The sequence below is a fragment of the Acanthochromis polyacanthus genome, chromosome 12 (genome assembly GCF_021347895.1).
Source record: "Acanthochromis polyacanthus isolate Apoly-LR-REF ecotype Palm Island chromosome 12, KAUST_Apoly_ChrSc, whole genome shotgun sequence".
In the NCBI taxonomy this organism is placed as follows: Eukaryota; Metazoa; Chordata; class Actinopteri; family Pomacentridae; genus Acanthochromis; species Acanthochromis polyacanthus.
Genome location: NC_067124.1, coordinates 38,286,480 through 38,303,318, shown reverse-complemented (window position 1 = coordinate 38,303,318; position 16,839 = coordinate 38,286,480). Strand labels below are relative to the sequence as shown.

At 39.4% G+C, this 16,839-nt stretch overlaps 1 protein-coding gene across 5 annotated transcripts in view; it reads left to right on the top strand.

Moving 5' to 3' along the window:
• Positions 1-16,839, top strand: part of kcnn3 (potassium intermediate/small conductance calcium-activated channel, subfamily N, member 3) — a 103,893-nt gene that overhangs the window by 56,277 nt on the left and 30,777 nt on the right. For 3 of the 5 annotated variants that reach the window (XM_051956953.1, XM_051956954.1, XM_051956955.1), the window contains exons 5-7: positions 1,917-2,038; positions 7,007-7,194; positions 14,589-14,699. In XM_051956953.1, coding sequence (XP_051812913.1) covers positions 1,917-2,038; positions 7,007-7,194; positions 14,589-14,699 — 421 coding nt within the window. The remainder of the gene's footprint in view (positions 1-1,916; positions 2,039-7,006; positions 7,195-14,588; positions 14,700-16,839) is intronic. The other 2 variants (XR_007945465.1, XM_022199472.2) reach the window with 1 other exon arrangement.

Here is a 16,839-nt window from a genome sequence, read left to right as displayed (position 1 = left end):
AAGAGACTTGAGCTACACCACGGCAGATCTTTCACAATACAACACGAGAAATGGGACCAAGATATTCCAGGCAGCTCAAATGGGCCATGAAAAGAAAAACGGAATGACTGTAAACTCGGACTTCAGACTTGTGGCTTTTAACAGTGAATTCTGACCTTACACTTTGAATTCTGAGTTTAAACTCTGGATTGTGACTTCAGATTCTGAATCCTGACTTTCAAAACTTTAAATCCTGACTTTAAGCTTTAAACTCTGAAGAAAACACAATCAACTTTAGACTCCGGAGTCTAACTTTACACTCTGTATCTTGACTTTAGACTCTACATTGCCAAGAAAACAAAAGTCAGAGATCTAACTATAAACTCTGAAGGTTGATTGTAATCCCTTAAGTCAGACTTTAAACTCTAAATTTGGACTTTAGACTATGAATCTTGACTTTATTCTCCGAATCTTGACTTTCAAATCTGTATCCTGACTTAAAGCCCAGAGCCCTGACTTTCAACTTTATGTTCTTAATTTAAACTTTGAGTCCTGACTTAAAACTTAACATTACCAAGAAAACAAAGTCAGAGTTCTGACTTTAGACTCTGAAATCTGACTTAAATCTGTCAATCCTAATTTTAAACTCTACATTACCAAGAAAACAAAATTTAAAATTCTGACTTTCTCTTTTAAGTCTGACTTCACACTCTGAATCCTGACTTTTGAAACTTGAAGTCCCGACTTGAAGCTCTAAACTTTGAAGAAAACGCAATCGGAGTTCTGACTTTAGACCCCTGAAGTCTGACTTAAAACCCAGAACTCTGACTGTAAACTCTAAATTCTGACTTTGGACTCTGAGTCCTGACTTTAAACTCAACATTACCAACAATCAAAAGTCAAAGTTCTGACTTTAGACTCTGAATCTCGACTTTTTTCTCTGAAGTCCGACTTTAGACTCTGAAGTCTGACTTAGAGCTGTATTTTAGCTAGAAAACAAAAGTCAGAGTTCTGACTTTAGAGCCCTGAAGTCTGACTTAAAACCCAGAGCCCTGTAAACTCTAAATTCTGACTTTAGTCTCTGAATCCTGACTTTAAACTCTAAATTCTGACTTTAAACTTTGAATTCTGACTTTGACTTTTGCTTTCTAGCTAATATACGGTTATGAGTTCTGACTTTAGACTCTGAATCTTGACTTGAAACTCTAAATTCTGACTTTGAACTCTATATTACCAACAATCAAAAGTCAGAGTTCTGACTTTAGACTCTGAATCTTGACTTGAAACTCTAAATTCTGATTTTGAACTCTATATTACCATACTGCTCCCTGCTTTTGTCTCCACTCTGCGAAAAGACTTGAGCTGCACCTCGGCGGATCTTTCATAATAAAGATGGCAGCGTGAAATGGAAACTAGATATCGCATGTGGCTCAAATGGACCATGGAAAGGAAGAAGCCAGAATGAGATTGCGGTGAAATGAGTAGTAAGTGACGATAAACATTAGTGTTGGATCGCTGCAGAAAACATGCAAACGACACGGAGCAGGTTTCAGACGAGTGTTTCTGACCCTCGGGCGACGGCGAGAGGAGGTGAAGCTCTGGAACGAAATGACGACTCATTCATCAGCTGCTCCCAACCCTTCCAGCGCTCAACCGCCCAATGATCCCGATGATGGTCCTGCCTCTTATTGACAAATGAGCCACGGATAAAAAAGTACAACCGAAATGGACCAATTACTCAGAGCCGGTGCGCAGGCCGACCCGGAGTCAGAGGGCGAGTCCCGATCTCGACTTCAATTACAGCGGAGGTTCCCAGAACGCCGCCGCCGTCAGAAGCTACCCAGAAAAGACTAATTAGCAGAACATCAAGTCTTTGTGCTGATTCAGAGAAAGCACAACGTGAGCTCAGCGTGTTTCTGTGTTTTCATGCGTTTCAGGTCCATTTCAACACACGGTTCGTAATGAAAACCCTCATGACCATCTGCCCCGGGACGGTGCTGCTGGTCTTCAGCATCTCTCTGTGGATCATCGCCGCCTGGACCGTTCGAGTCTGTGAGAGGTCAGTAGAGACGCCGCCTGGTTCTGATTGGACCAGTCATCCAATTCAACTGGCAGGAAGTATAATCTGGGACATCTGCCCGGCATAATCCGTATTCAGACTGCAGTTTGAGGCTTTTTCTCAGCTAGTTGTTACTTAGTTTGTCAGTTTTCTAGAACAGAAAATAAAATCAGTGCGTTAATGATGGACAAGAACTAACAGCTGAACATCAGCCGGATGACCGTCTACAGAGTCGCGGAGAGGCTAAAGAATGGTGAAGACTCTGTGGACGGTCATCCGGCTGATGCTCAGCTGCTTGGCTCTGTCAGACCTGTTGTGGCCAGCATGAAGGAGAGCAGATATCTCAACTCTTTTGACTTCCATCTTGACACAACTTCACCAGAGAACAAATTTGTATTAAGGACACCTGCCTATAAGGTAGAACTTTCAGTTTATTTAATGGAATTTTTCACTCCGACATGTAAACGTCTCTAAAGATCATGAAACCGTGTAACAGAACTTTTGCAAAGCCCGGTATTGGGGTGGGGGGGTGGGGTGGGGGGAGTTAGCTAACCCACCTATAATGTAGTTATGACTGTCTATCTCCAATACATTCATAACTGGTTTGTAAACAGACAAAGTGATCGAGAAGTTAAACTTACAGTGTAGTAGATAATAGCCCAGTACACAAACAGAATGAGCAAAATTATGAAGGATTAGAGCAAAAACCTTGAGCTGTGACTCAGAATTCTCATTTTTCTTCTGGCTAGTTTGAGTTTAAATTGTGAATCGTGACTTTAAATCTTGAATTCTGACTTTAAACTCTGAAGGCTGAAGAAAACACACGCCTGAATTCTGACCTTACACTTTGAGTTTAAACTCTGGATTCTGACTTTTGAAACTAAAAATCTTGACCTGAAGTTCTAAACTCTGAAGAAAACACGGAGTTCTGACTTCAGACTCAGAATCTTGATTTTTAAACTCAACAAGTTTGACTTTAATCTGTGAATCCTAACTTTAAACTGTACATTAACAAGAAAACAAAAGTCAGAGTTCGGACTGTAATCTCTGAGGTTTCAGTTTGAACTCTAAATCCTGACTTTAAACTCTGAATTTTGACTTTAAACTCTGAATTTCAACTTTAAAGTCTTAATCTGGACTTGAATCTTTAAATTCTGACTTTAAACTTGAATATTCTGAAAGTTCTCTTTGATTTCTAGAGAAAAAAAGTCAGAATGTTATAAAAAAAACGTTGATACTTGCATCACGGTGTTTGACAGAGCTCACAAAACCATTCAGAAATCAAACATATCATCAGAATTTAACTTATTTAGTTAGAAGCACATAAAGACAGTCCAATCTGTTAGCAGTTGCTGCATCCTTTAAAAAGTTTCAGACTTTCAGAAGCATCCACAAAGAGCCCCGAGTGTTTTTCTCTCTTCTGTATGAGACTGTATGTTCTCAGTCTGGGGCGTATTTATTGTAATATGAATAAAGCTGCTTATGTTTCCGCTTTTAAAGTCTGCATCAGTTCTTCTGAATCCATGAATTAGTCTTTAGGCTGCAGGAAGTCAGCAGAGATTAGTATAAACCCAGGAAACCGTCACCTGGCTCGGCCCAGAAGTAGCTAAATCTGCCCACCAGCTACCGCAAATCTCACTAATTAACTTTTTTTTCCTTTTTTTATCTCATTCAGCGAAAGTACAAATGAACATTTTAATTACAGATGTACAGAAAGCCGAGTGTGAGAGGAAGTTGTGCTTTTACGCCGACTGTCTGTTGGCTCCTGTCGTTCTGACGTCACTGTAGAGCTGCCAAGCGAACGGCAGCGACTCCAAGAAGACAGAAAATTATCTGTTTTCTTACCTTTGAACGGAGCCAAGCTGGTGGTTTTGCACAGTTTGCGCGCTAAACTAAGCAAACAGACAGCTCTGCACGCTATCAATCCTCTGATTTAACTGTAAAACTGTTCCTTTGATTATTTATACAGCAGATATAGAAGCTTTTCTGTATGAAAACACTAATAAGAATGTTAAAATACCCCTTATCACTGCAGTATAATGTATTCATTTATAGTTTTTATATGAATTTAGCTGCAAAACTGTTCCTTTCATTATTTATACAGCAGATATAGATGTTATTGTGTAATAAGAACATTAAAATAGCCCTTAACACTGTGTTATAATGTATTTATTTATAGTTTTTATATGAATTTATTATGAATTTATCTATAAAACTGTTCCTTTACACATATTTACAGCAGTTATAGAAGCTTTTCTTTAATAAGAAATATAGAAATACCCCTTATCACTGCAGTATAATGCAAATATTTATAGTTTTTTATGAATTTAGCTGCAAAACTGTTTCTTTCATTATTTATACAGCAGATATAGAAACTTTTCTGTATGAAAACACTAATAAGAATGTTAAAATACCCCTTATCACTGCAGTATAATGTATTCATTTATAGTTTTTATTTGAATTTAACTGTACAACTGTTTCTTTCATTATTTATACAACAGATATAGATGCTATTGTGTAATAAGAACATTAAAATAGCCCTTAACACTGTGTTATAATATATTTATTTATAGTTTTTATATGAATTTATTATGAATTTAACTATAAAACTGTTCATTTCAACATTTATACAACAGTTATAGAAGCTTTTCTTTAATAAGAAAAATAGAAAATACCCCTTATCACTGCAGTATAATGTAAACATTTGTAGTATTTTTATGAATTTAGCTGCAAAACTGTTCCTTTCATTATTTATACAGCAGATATAGAAGCTTTTCTTTACAAAAACATTAATAAGAACATTAAAATACCCTTTTTATCTCAGGTATAATGTTTTTATTTCTAGTTTTTATATGAATTTATTATAAATCCTATATATAAAAAAGGAGTGGAGTTCAAATATAGCATCCTGTCCACATGAGAGAAAAGAAATATTTCACTTTGTCTTTCATGCACAGGCGCAGCCATTCATATTGTATTTAATATAGCGGTAAACATATGGCTGTGCAGAGCAAACTAGTGATTTATTGAGCAGAATTTGATCCAGCTGGCAGCCGCTCAGAGATGAAACCGCCTTCAAACTGTCTGTTTCTCTTGTTATTGCAGGTTGCAAACTCTAAATCAGATTGCTGGGTTGAGGACTGATAATCTAATTTTATCGGGGCTGTTATTGACGCGCCATCGAGTGGAAAAGCAAACAGCCGGCGTCTCTTTTCGTACATTCAAGCGCCTCTTTTGGTGGATGATCGAGGAAATATGGGAAAACGTCAGTCAGTTTACGGGCTTGATTAAACGCATCGGCGCTCGGCTGCTGGGAAGTCCTCGTTTGGTTCAAAATCAGCTTAAATTGACGTTTGGTCTCCTCCCGAAACTGAATTAACGAAGAGAAAATTCAATTAAACTAAGTGTGAATGTAAGACTGTGGAGATTTTGTTCCTTTGGGGTAGAGATTAAAATTATCTCCTGCTCACATCCAAGACAAAAAAAATGTATTTTTTTATAAATAGCTTCTTGGAACAGTTTCTGATTTTACAGTGACATTATAGATGAAATATATGGTCTAAAATAGAAAATAAAGCTCCAAATCTACAGATAAACAACAGGAAAATGCCAAAAATACATTTTTTTTACTACACTACCTGTTACATGACAGATCTAGGTCCTTATGTACGAGTAGTGATGCAACACTGTACCATAAAAAGCCCCAACATTCTCACTAAAATATTCTGTTTGTTGGGTTTGTTTGGATGCAACAGATAGTTGAGTCATGGATCTATCAGTCCTTGGTATATAGCGATGTATAAATCACACTAAAGTTCTAATATTGCCCGATTCGGTGTCCTTGGAATCTGTTTTCGAGACTCCAAAAGTTGGGCAAAGTTTGCAGACGGAACCCGAGGCTAAATCGGATTAATGTCTTAGGACGTATGTTGAGCCTAAATCCAGAGTGCTAAAGTCACAAACCTGCTCCGTCACCATGGTAACCGATGCTAGCAGCTAACAGGACTGCTAGCCGTATCGGTCACATGCTACATGCCCTTCATTAAGGAACAGTAACTGAAGTAAATGTGCTTATGTGTGTGAAGTTTAAAACCAATAATCTGTGATTGATACCCAATGTCTCTGATTAATACCTACTATCTGATAGACACTAGCTTGTGTGATTGATAACATCCCTTTATTAATGACTGGTACCGATTATGCGTGATTGATACAATATATCAGATTGATTGTAATTTGGTCCCATTGATACCCAATATCTGTGATTAGTAATCAGAATCTGTGATTGATACCTGTTGTCTCTGATACCAAATATCTCTGATTAATACCAATATCTCGGACTGATTATTTCTGATTGATGCCACTTATTTGATTAATTTCAATCATCTATTGATATCATTATAAGTGATTGAGTGATCTCCTGCTAAAATCCATCATTTCTGATTGATAACCAATATTTCTGACTTATCTGTGAATGATAGCGGTTATTGATTTTCAATATTTCTGATGCCATTTTATCAGATTGATACCCTTATTATTCATCAATTTCCAATATCTCTGGCTAATTTCTCGGATTGATACCAATTTTCTCCTATTGATAGCCAATATCTGTCATTGATACTCATTCTCTCTGATTGTTACCCATTATCTGTGATTAGTAATCAAAATCTGTGATTGATACCCAATATCTCTGATAAATACCAATATCTTTGATTGATACACACTGTTTCTGGTACCCATCATCTCTGAATGATACCAATACATCTGATTGATTGCTAACTATTATTTGCTATTGATACCCATCACCTGTGATTGATAGCTGTTGAGGTTTTCAGTTTTATTAATCCAGTTAGCACCATAAAATCCCCGTTGTGTTGCTCTCTCTCCGTCTTCCGCCCCTCAGTGCTCCATTTCCACTTTTATTTCCGTCTTTTCCCGCCGACTGACCTCCTCCTCTGAACCTTGCAGGTACCACGACGCCCAGGACGTGACCAGCAACTTCCTGGGCGCCATGTGGCTCATTTCCATCACCTTCCTGTCCATCGGCTACGGAGACATGGTTCCTCACACCTACTGTGGCAAAGGAGTGTGTCTGCTCACGGGCATCATGGTCAGTACATCCCCTCCCCGCCGTGCCGTCCTTGCCTCGTTCAAAGGTCAGCGGATTAGAGCGCTCGCCGAGAAATTCTGTGTAATTTGGGCAATCCTCTCTGAATTAGCCTGCATCTGTGCCTCTGTGTGTTTTGTGGCGTGGGCGTGCAAACAAGAGCATGTTAGCGGTCGGCGTGTTCGTTATTCCCCTGTCCGTCCTCGTTGCATAATGAAGGTCCTACCTTTCGCTGTTAGCGTCCTCCCACTCTCACTTTCTCTCTTTTTTTTTTCCCTTCTCTCTTTGATTTTCTTTCTTTTTCACCACCAGCTACCCTCTTTCTCTCTTCCCATCCGTCACTCTCTCCGTTTTCTTTTCCCTCTCTCTGTCCGTCTCCCCTTCCCTGAGGCCATGTGTTTATTTCTATCCACCGTCCATCTGTTGGTATCAGTGTTTAAGCTGCCGACTGCTCCTCTATTTGCTTCACTTCACAGGTGTTCGCTCCTCTTCCAAATATTTCTTTCGCTCTGTCACTCTTCGTCACACCTCCCTTCGTCCGTCTAAAGAGGAACGTTTTTTTGGAAATTGCTCCCGATCTGAAAGTCTTTCTGAGTGATTGGGGGCAATTAGTGTCTTTTCAAATGCGAGAAAATGACATTTTTTTTTAAACAGCGCTGCAGCCAAATGTCACCTAATCTCAAATTAAATGTGCAAATAAGTGCTGAGTGTTTTTTTTATAAGGTCAGGGAAGAAGAAACGGGGCTCAAAAATAACACGCTGCCTGGGAATACTGGACTCAGAGGACGTGAGATGGTTTTATGCTGCCGAAGGGGAGAGGACAATGAGTAATAGAGGACTGTGTGTCACCAAACAGCTGAAAGTCATTTCACAGCTCACCTGAGTTAGGAAAAAAAATCAGCTTTTTTACAAGATTACATAACTATATTGCTTTAATTGTGTAATGAAACATCATGTCATTGCAAAACACTGCTGTGACACGGAAAACCTCATTTTCCATTCACTAAAGGTCCTTTTTAATGTTCATATTCATACACAAAATGGGTCAAAATCTGTCCAAAATGACAAGAAAAATGGTCCCAAACAGTTGAAAAGTGGCTCAATTTGTCCAAAACGACATAAAGTTGCTCAAAATTACTGAAAAAAGTGTTCAATACGACCCAGATCCTGTCAAATATGACATATAATTGCTTAAATTGAGCATAAAAATGGTTCAAAATGACATAAGCCCATTTAAGATGATCAAAAAACATTTTTTTTACAAGATTACATAACTGTATTTCTTTTATTGTGTAATGAAATATGAATGTGTCCCTGCAAAACATGACAAAACACTACTGTGACATTGAAAACATTATTTTCCATTAACTAAATGTCCTTTTTACATTTTTTTTAAAAAACTGAGTGCACAAAACTTTCACTTAAGTGTTTGAACAAAAGGAGACATTTGAACCCTCTAAAAGGGATTTATCTGTTTTATGAAAACACCAAAACGACACCGTTTATCGGAGGCAGAAACGGAATGAATCATCAGATTTTCAGCTTTCAGACGGTCCTTGAACTAATCACGTGTTGGAAAATTAACCAACTTTAAGCTTAAAACTTTGATATTTCAGCAAAATCACTTTATTCTGTGTGTCTTAATGAAAAAGTTGTCAAAAAAATAACCATTTGCACCAATCAGATTTATTAGAAAACCTAAAAATCTGCACTCCTCAGTGCAACCATTGAGCCAATCTGGTGACAAAATTCTAGAGACTCTTAAAACAACAAAAAACAACCTGCTCCTCTGTTCGTGGTTTCTGAGCCGTGCTGCATTTATTTTATTGATCCAGTAGCTTTGGTTTTCCTCTCATGGTCATGTTGGATGAGTTTACATCACTTTGAACAAATATTGAGTCTTTTTTGGATCATTTGTCAATCTTTATTAGGCAGTTATGTGTGTTTTTATGCACTTTTTGTCTATCATTATTGTAAAAAGAAAAGATGAACAACAAAACTGGCAACACATTCTGCAGTTCAGGAGAAAAAAATCAAAGAGTTTTTGACATGTTGCACAGAAAAGTACAGATATGTTGTTTTGTTTTACAGAATCTGGTGCATGCTGTATTTATTTTATCCATCCAGCAGCTTTTATTTTATCCTCAGTTCCTCTAATTTGCGTCTTTCTCCATCACAGCGAGGAGAGATGATTAAAAAACAGCAGCTCTCAGCAGCTCTTACATGAGCTGAGTTATGTCTGAATCTTTTACCGAGAACATGAGACATTATATGATTTATTGGCAGCAGTCTCTTGTATTACATTTACAAACTTGGATGCACTTGCGCTGAGTGCATTTTGTCCGAGACGCAGTTTAATAACTTCTGGGAAAAACCCAACAGAGCGACGCTTGAAATATCTCTCCGGATCCATTCGTTTTTTTTTCTCCCTCTTTACATCTTCGTCTGCTCCGATCGGTTCCAGCTGATTTCTCATCCCCAGAAAGAGAGCGAGCGTTCTTTCATCCTCTCTGAGCGTTTGCCAGCTCACCTACTTTCTTTTATGTGCAGTCCATTAAAGCGTGCGAACAAACGCGCACTTCTCGAGCCCCCGTCCGCCGAGTGAATCATCCGATCGGCTTTTGGAGGTTCGAGTACAACTCATCGGACACGGAGCGGGGGAGGGGAGGGGGGGGGGGGGGGGGGTGGACGCGCATTGTCCCGATGCCCACCGTCTGCGTCCTCCACACAACTCCATGGACGCTCTTTGGCGTGACTCCCACACGCACGAACGCTCTCATTACGCCCTCCACAGCTGGAGGGGTGACGGGTCGAGGCGGGATTTCATTTTTTTTTTTTTTTTTTTCCAGGTTGAGAATTTTTGTAATGAGCTTCTATAGGAGAAATTCTCGCTGCCGTTACTATGACAACACATAAAGGCCAGCAGTGTTGGAATATACCACTGCCCCGAGGCTACCTGTGTGTGTGTGTGTGTGTGTGTGTGTGTGTGTGTGTGTGTGTGTGTGTGTGTGTGTGTGTGTGTGTGTGTGTGTGTGTGGGAGGTTGGATGTTAGTATTTATACGCAGCCATAGGTGAACGTCTGAATCAAAGCACATGAGAAAACGCTTCTCTAGTGTTTATTAAGGCGGCTGTCAACGATGAGTGCAGCTGTACGTGGAGTGTTGTGTGCAAACAGATTAATGAATGACAACAATTATATGAAACATGTCGACATGAGGGACGTTACGGATGTCGGCATACAGCGCATTAACCCCCAGAACCCTAAAATCCACCGATAGGTTTGAAATGTGTATTATTCTTTAAAAAAAAATCACCAAAATTAACTAATTTATTCGATCAAGAAACTGTAAAATTAGAATTAATCTGTGGATTTTTAACCTTCCAACAGTTTCTGCACATATCCTGTGTGACTCGTGGTTCCCTTGTGAAAAATAGCCAAATATGAGATGAATAAAATAAATGCAGCATGGCTCAGAAATGGTAAACAGAGGAGGAAGTTGTTGGAGATCCATTCAGCATGGAGAAACATGAGCAGAGTAGAGAGGAAAAGGTTGTAGAGGCTGGAAAAATAACAAATTCATATTCAAATGGACTCAAATTGTGTCCATAATTACTAAAATTGCTCTAAAACATCTGAAAGGATAGTCAAAATGACAAAAAAAATCATCTTAAACAGTTGAAAAAGTGTCTGCAATGACTCAAGTTGTCAAAAATGACAAAACCTGACCAAAGTGACTGGAAAAAAGTGTCCAATTTGATTCAGATCTTCTCCAATGTGACATATAATTGCTTAAATTGAGCATAAAAAGGGTTCAACATGACATAAACCCATTTAAGATTATTAAAAATGCAGTTTTCTTAACAATAATATATAACTGTATTTCTTTTGTTGTGCTGGGAAAAATGGAAATATTCATCTTCCTAGTGACCAAAAACTGGTACAAAATTATTGAACTTGTGTAAAAGATTGTGAAAATGGTCAAAAATGACTCAAAAATTGTCAGAAATTGCACAAACTCGTGCAAAATGACTAAAAAAATGACTAAAAGGCCAGAAAGTGGCCCAAAATGGTTGAAAAAAATATTTGGAGTTACGCAGAACTTGTCAAAAACGGCCATGAGAGGAAAACCAAAGCTTCTAGATCAGTAAAGGAGTAGCTCCACCTTTTTTTTAAACTCTTTATTTTCCCGTTTTTCCAAACAACAGTTACATTAACACAAACTAAAAATAAAAACAAAAAAACTATAACACGCTGGGGGAGATTTTCCATGTTCATAGACATTTTTTCTTTCTTCTTCTTTTTAATATAGTACGTCGTTGCTGGGATTTTGCCATGAATGCAGTCCATTTCTGCCACTTTAATTCCAAGTCCTCTTCTCTGACTCTCAGGCGAAAAGTCAGTTTTTCCATGGTATATATTCCTTCAACAGTGTCCGTAGCTCCACCATTTTAAACCTTTCTGTGCCTCTAAATGCCGCCTAACTGAGCAAATTAAATGCACATTTTTTGGTGTGTGTGTGTTGAACATCACCGTCTCTTTCCTGACCTATTTGGGGAAACTGCTCTTCTCTCTTTTCTGTTTTTTTTTTCCTTTTTGACACTGTTCACCTGCAGCGTTTAGATGCTCCACAGCAGCACAGACGGTGATTCCCCACGTTTCTGACAGCTAAGTTTGACGGAGGAGGAAGCGGAGGGGGGAAACACCCGATTGCACGAGGAAAACCCTGCAGGAATCAAATGGATGCAAAACAAACTCACGTGCACGAAACCAATCAGCCTCCTGCTGTTTGTGGCCGACGGTTTCATACGAATTGAGCGTCGAGGGCTCCTCCTTCTTCCCCCCCAAAGCGCAGACGTGTTCGAACGCTCCGAGGGTTTTCCATTGGCTCTCATCATATTTTATTCATAGTTTCTGAATAAACACTAACACAGTGGATGAGTGTATAGACGTGGGCACTAATGCCTGGTTCTGTGCGAGCCAAAGTTTATTTTGGGCGAACCTTGTCTTGCACGATCGAGTCCTTCCCTCATATTTTTTTTTTTTTTTTGCTTGAGATGCACAAGCAGGAAGGATTTTCATTAAACACTCTCAGTCTTAATTCATTACTTATCGGGAGATGTGTGACCTCATTAACATCGCCTTCTTCTCTCTTCCTTTCCCTCTTTCCTCCCTGATTTATATTTACTCCCTTTATCTCCTGCTGCCCCTTCATGGGAACCTGCGGAATAAACGGCGTCTAATCTGGAAGTTAATTAAGTCTGCCGTTCCTGCTCTCCTCTCAGGCATATCTTTCTGGTTGAGAGACCGCTGTCACTCTTCCCAAATGAATTCGCCATATGTCCCACGTGGGCTGGAGCTGGAGTACAGACAAAACCAGGTCCATGTTTTACACTTCTTTTTTCTTCAGTTTTGCAGGTTCCTCGAGCCGCCAGTGACAGCACAAGACTGACACCGTGTAATTCAAAGTGACAGCATCTAATTAAACCAAATTACGTGGTGTCAATCTTTTCCTCTTTTTTAAAAATTTTATCTATAGGAAGTGTATTTTTGCAGCTACGTATAGAGGCGATATCAAAAAGGAATCTCGCACCAGATGGATGGGAAGTAGAAATAGACTTGGCCGTGGATCTGCGGCGAAGCTCCTAATCCTCTCCTCCTTCCTTCTGTCGGCGCTTCGTATTCGTCCTCGCTCCCTTCAATCACCTCGTCCAAAAAAAAGACGATTTACCGATTCCTCCTGGCCGACTCCAGAAATGGGTTGTTTGAGACGTCAGTCGTTTAAAATTGTCCTGGAAGGCAGTCGTGTTTTGGCTCTTCTGTCTCGCTCAACAAGAACTCAGACCCCAGTCAGACATAACGGGTTTAATGACGGTAGTCATCAGCTTTCTTTGGCAGTCCAGGTTTTCGGGCTCAAACTCTGCAGAAAAGTGAGCGTTTAACGTGTCATGTGATTCTTCTTCTGCACAAAATGAACCCATCATGTGCAGCTGCTTCAGTCAACAGGTGGGGTCACTTAGAAATGTCTTTATTTTTGAAAGAAAAGCAGCTTTTTTCAATGATCACATTAAATGAATGATAAATCCAGTCTGGACATTGTTAATGTGGTAAATATCTATTCTAGCTGGAAACGTCTGATTTTTAATGGAATATCTCCATAGGGGTACAGAGGAACATTTCCAGCAACCATCACTCCTGTGTTCTAATGCTACATTGTGTTAGCTAATGGTGCTGAAAGGCTCATTGATGATTAGAAAACCCTTGTACAGTTCTGTTAACACATGAATAAAAGTGGGAGTTTTCATGGAAAACATGAAATTGTCTGAGTGACTCCAAACTTCTGAATAAGTGTATCTGTACAGCATCAGTTAATTATCTTTTTTAAACAAATAGCCAAAAATAAACAGTGAACACTATCTTAATTTTGTAAAAAACATAAAATTCTGCACTTTTCACCACAACCAAGAAGCCGTGAACGACTCAGCTGCGACCAAAAGTCATGCAACAAAAATTCAGAGTTTTCAGCTGAACTGCAGGCAGTGTTTCCACAAATCGAACCTACTGGGTTACGAAAATGGTCAAAAGTGACTCCAAAATTGCCACAAACTCGCACAAAATTGCTAAAAAAATGTATAAAAAGGCATGAACTTCCCCAGAAAGGTTGGGAAAAAAATGTTTGAAATTACTCAAAACTTGTCAAAAATGACCATGAGAGGAAAACCAAAGCTACTGGATGAATAAAATAAATGCAGCATGGCTCAGAAACAGTGAACAGAGGAGAAAAGTCGTTGGAGATCCATTCAGCATGGAGAAACATCTTTCTACAGATGATGAGCAGAGTAGAGGTGGGGAAAATGGAAATATTAATCCTCATAGCGACTCAAAATTTGCACAAAATTACATAAACTTGTGCAAAAGGTTACAAAAATTGTCAAAACTGACTCAAAAATTGTCAGAAATTGCACAAACTCATGCAAAACAGCTGAAAAAAAATGACTAAACGGGCATGAACTTGCCCGAAATGGTTGAAACAAATATTTGAAATTACTTGGAACTTGTATAAAAATGATCACGAGAGGAAAATCAAAGCTACTGGATGAATAAAATAAATGCAGCATGGCTCAGAAACGGTGAACAGAGGAGCAGGTTGTTGTCTTTTTGTATCAAGCTACAAAAAATTGCACGTGTTTAAGTTTATTTACTGGACTTCACATCACAACCTCGATGCTAACATGATGTTTTGTGCCGCCCCTTTGACGCTGATCGCATTTTCCACAAACAATAGAAGACAAATCAGGAACCAAACCTTATTATTTCATGTTTTTCCAGTGTTGCTGTGGCGTATTTAGAGCTCCGTCTCCGAGGTGTTGCGCCGTGGCTCGGTCTAACGGTGTTTTCCTGATGAGATATCGATGTTTTTTTTCTTCTTCCTCGTTCCTTGCAGGGAGCCGGGTGCACGGCTCTGGTGGTTGCCGTGGTAGCCAGGAAGCTGGAGCTGACCAAGGCCGAGAAGCACGTGCACAACTTCATGATGGACACGCAGCTCACCAAGCGGGTAAAAAAAAAGCAAAGCAACATGTAATCTGTCAAGCTTTTGGTTTTTGGTGGGTTTCCTTCGTTGTTTGGGCGCTGCATTGTTGTGACAGAGCGCCGTGTTATTGGAGGGAGCAGTGAAAGGTCATCTCTTTCTTTTCCGTCTTTTCCTCCCACCTCCTCCCCTCGCCTCTGACATTTATCTCTCTTACAGTAAATCCCTTCCTCTCTCTCTCTCTCTCTCTGAATCCGTCCCCTCTCCTTTTCTTGCCCCTTCGCCTCCATCTCTTCCCTCCTCCCTCCTTCCCTCCTCCGGTCCCTTTTCAATTTTTCATACAGTTGAAAGACTCGGCTTTCAAAAATAGCTCCCCGTATCAAATATGTAGGGTACATTATGGCAGCGGGGCTATCTGGGTGACTGAACGGGGCGTCGTGATCAATAATTTGGATAACATATCGACGGAGCAGGCAAACACATTTCCGTGCTTCGGGTCAACCAGAGTCGCTTTTCATGAGATGTTTGGCACGCATGTTGCTGTTAACCTTCAATTTACCGACACTTTTTTCTGATTCTACAATATGGATGCATTTGAAGCTGGATGTTCTCTGTAAAAATCACCGAAATGACAACATTTAACAAAGCAAGAAGCTTCAAAAATGGAATTAGTAAGTAAGTAAAGTTTATTTCTTAAGCGCTTTTCACAGATAAAAATCACAAAGTGCTTTACAATAAAATACTGGAGAACAATTTTAAATACATATATAAAACAATAAAATGCATATATAAAACAAAATAAGAAAAATGTCAACCAAATGCTCTTCTAAACAGTGTCTTCAGTCCACTTTTAAAAGAGTCCACAGATTCTGCAAAACGCAGAGACAAAGGCAAAGCATTCCACAACGTGGGGGCCACAAACTAAAAAGATCTCTGTCCTCGAGTTCTGAAGTTTACACGAGGGATTACAAGCAGGTTCTGATTATCAGATTTTAAAATTTCAAAATAATTTTTAGGGCTGGACCCGAATATCTGAATATTCGTTCGCGACGGCGGTATCCGGATATTAATCTTGGTATCCGAATATTCGCCCCCTCCCCCGCCCCCACGCCGGTCTGATGTTACCGGGCGGAACAAATATTCGGCGTTACTGTCTTCCCTCCGCCTTCGCCCACATCGGCTCATCCCGTCATGTGATCACATAAACATATACACATATGTCTATGTGATCACCCCTTCCTCCCCCCAGACGAAAATATTCGGAGCTCGTCTCTTCCCTTCGCCTTCGGCCCACTTCGGCTCCTCCATTCATGTTTCTTTCCTCCACCTGAATGGCCGGGTTGCTGCCGACTCTGACGTCACGCTTCACTTCGTTGCATAAACACAAGACAAGATGCCGAAGACCTCCTCTGTTTGGGAATTCTTCAGTTTAACTGAAGACAAAACGAAGGCAGTGTGCAAAATTTGCATCCAGGAGACCAGATACTCAGGCGGGTCTCCTCTGGTGTGGAAGACCAGACAAATGCCCCCCCCCCCCCCCCCCCCCCCCCCCCAATGTTCGGAGGCCAGAAACCACTATTTGGGCCAACCCTAATAATTTTAACCATTTGGATGCATTTGAAACTGGATGTTGTCCAAAATTACAACATTCACCAGCACAAGAAAAGAAGAATTATCAAATTTTTAAGATGATTTTACCATTTGGATGCATTTGAACCTAATTTTATCTCTAAAAAATACCAAAATAATTACATTCACCAGCACAAGAAGACGTAAAAACAAAAAGAATCAACATTTACCATTTGGATGCATTTGAATTTTATCTATAAAAATCACCAAAATGACAACGTTTAAAAGCGCAAGAAGCTTCAAAAACAAACCAAAAAAATTGGTCAATTTTCAGTTTTCAAGATGATTTTACGGTTTGAAAGCATTTGAACTTGGATGTTATCTGTAAAATCACCACAGTGACATTTAACAAAGCAGGAAGTTGTAAAAACAAAAAAAAATCATCAGATTTTCAGTCTCAAAGTTGATTTTGCCATTTCGATAAATTTTAAACCGGATGTTATCTGTAAAAATCACCAAAATGACCGTGTTTAAAAGCACAAGAAGCTTCAAAAACAAACAATTTGTGATTTATGCGGTCAAAGTAATAGTTCTCTTG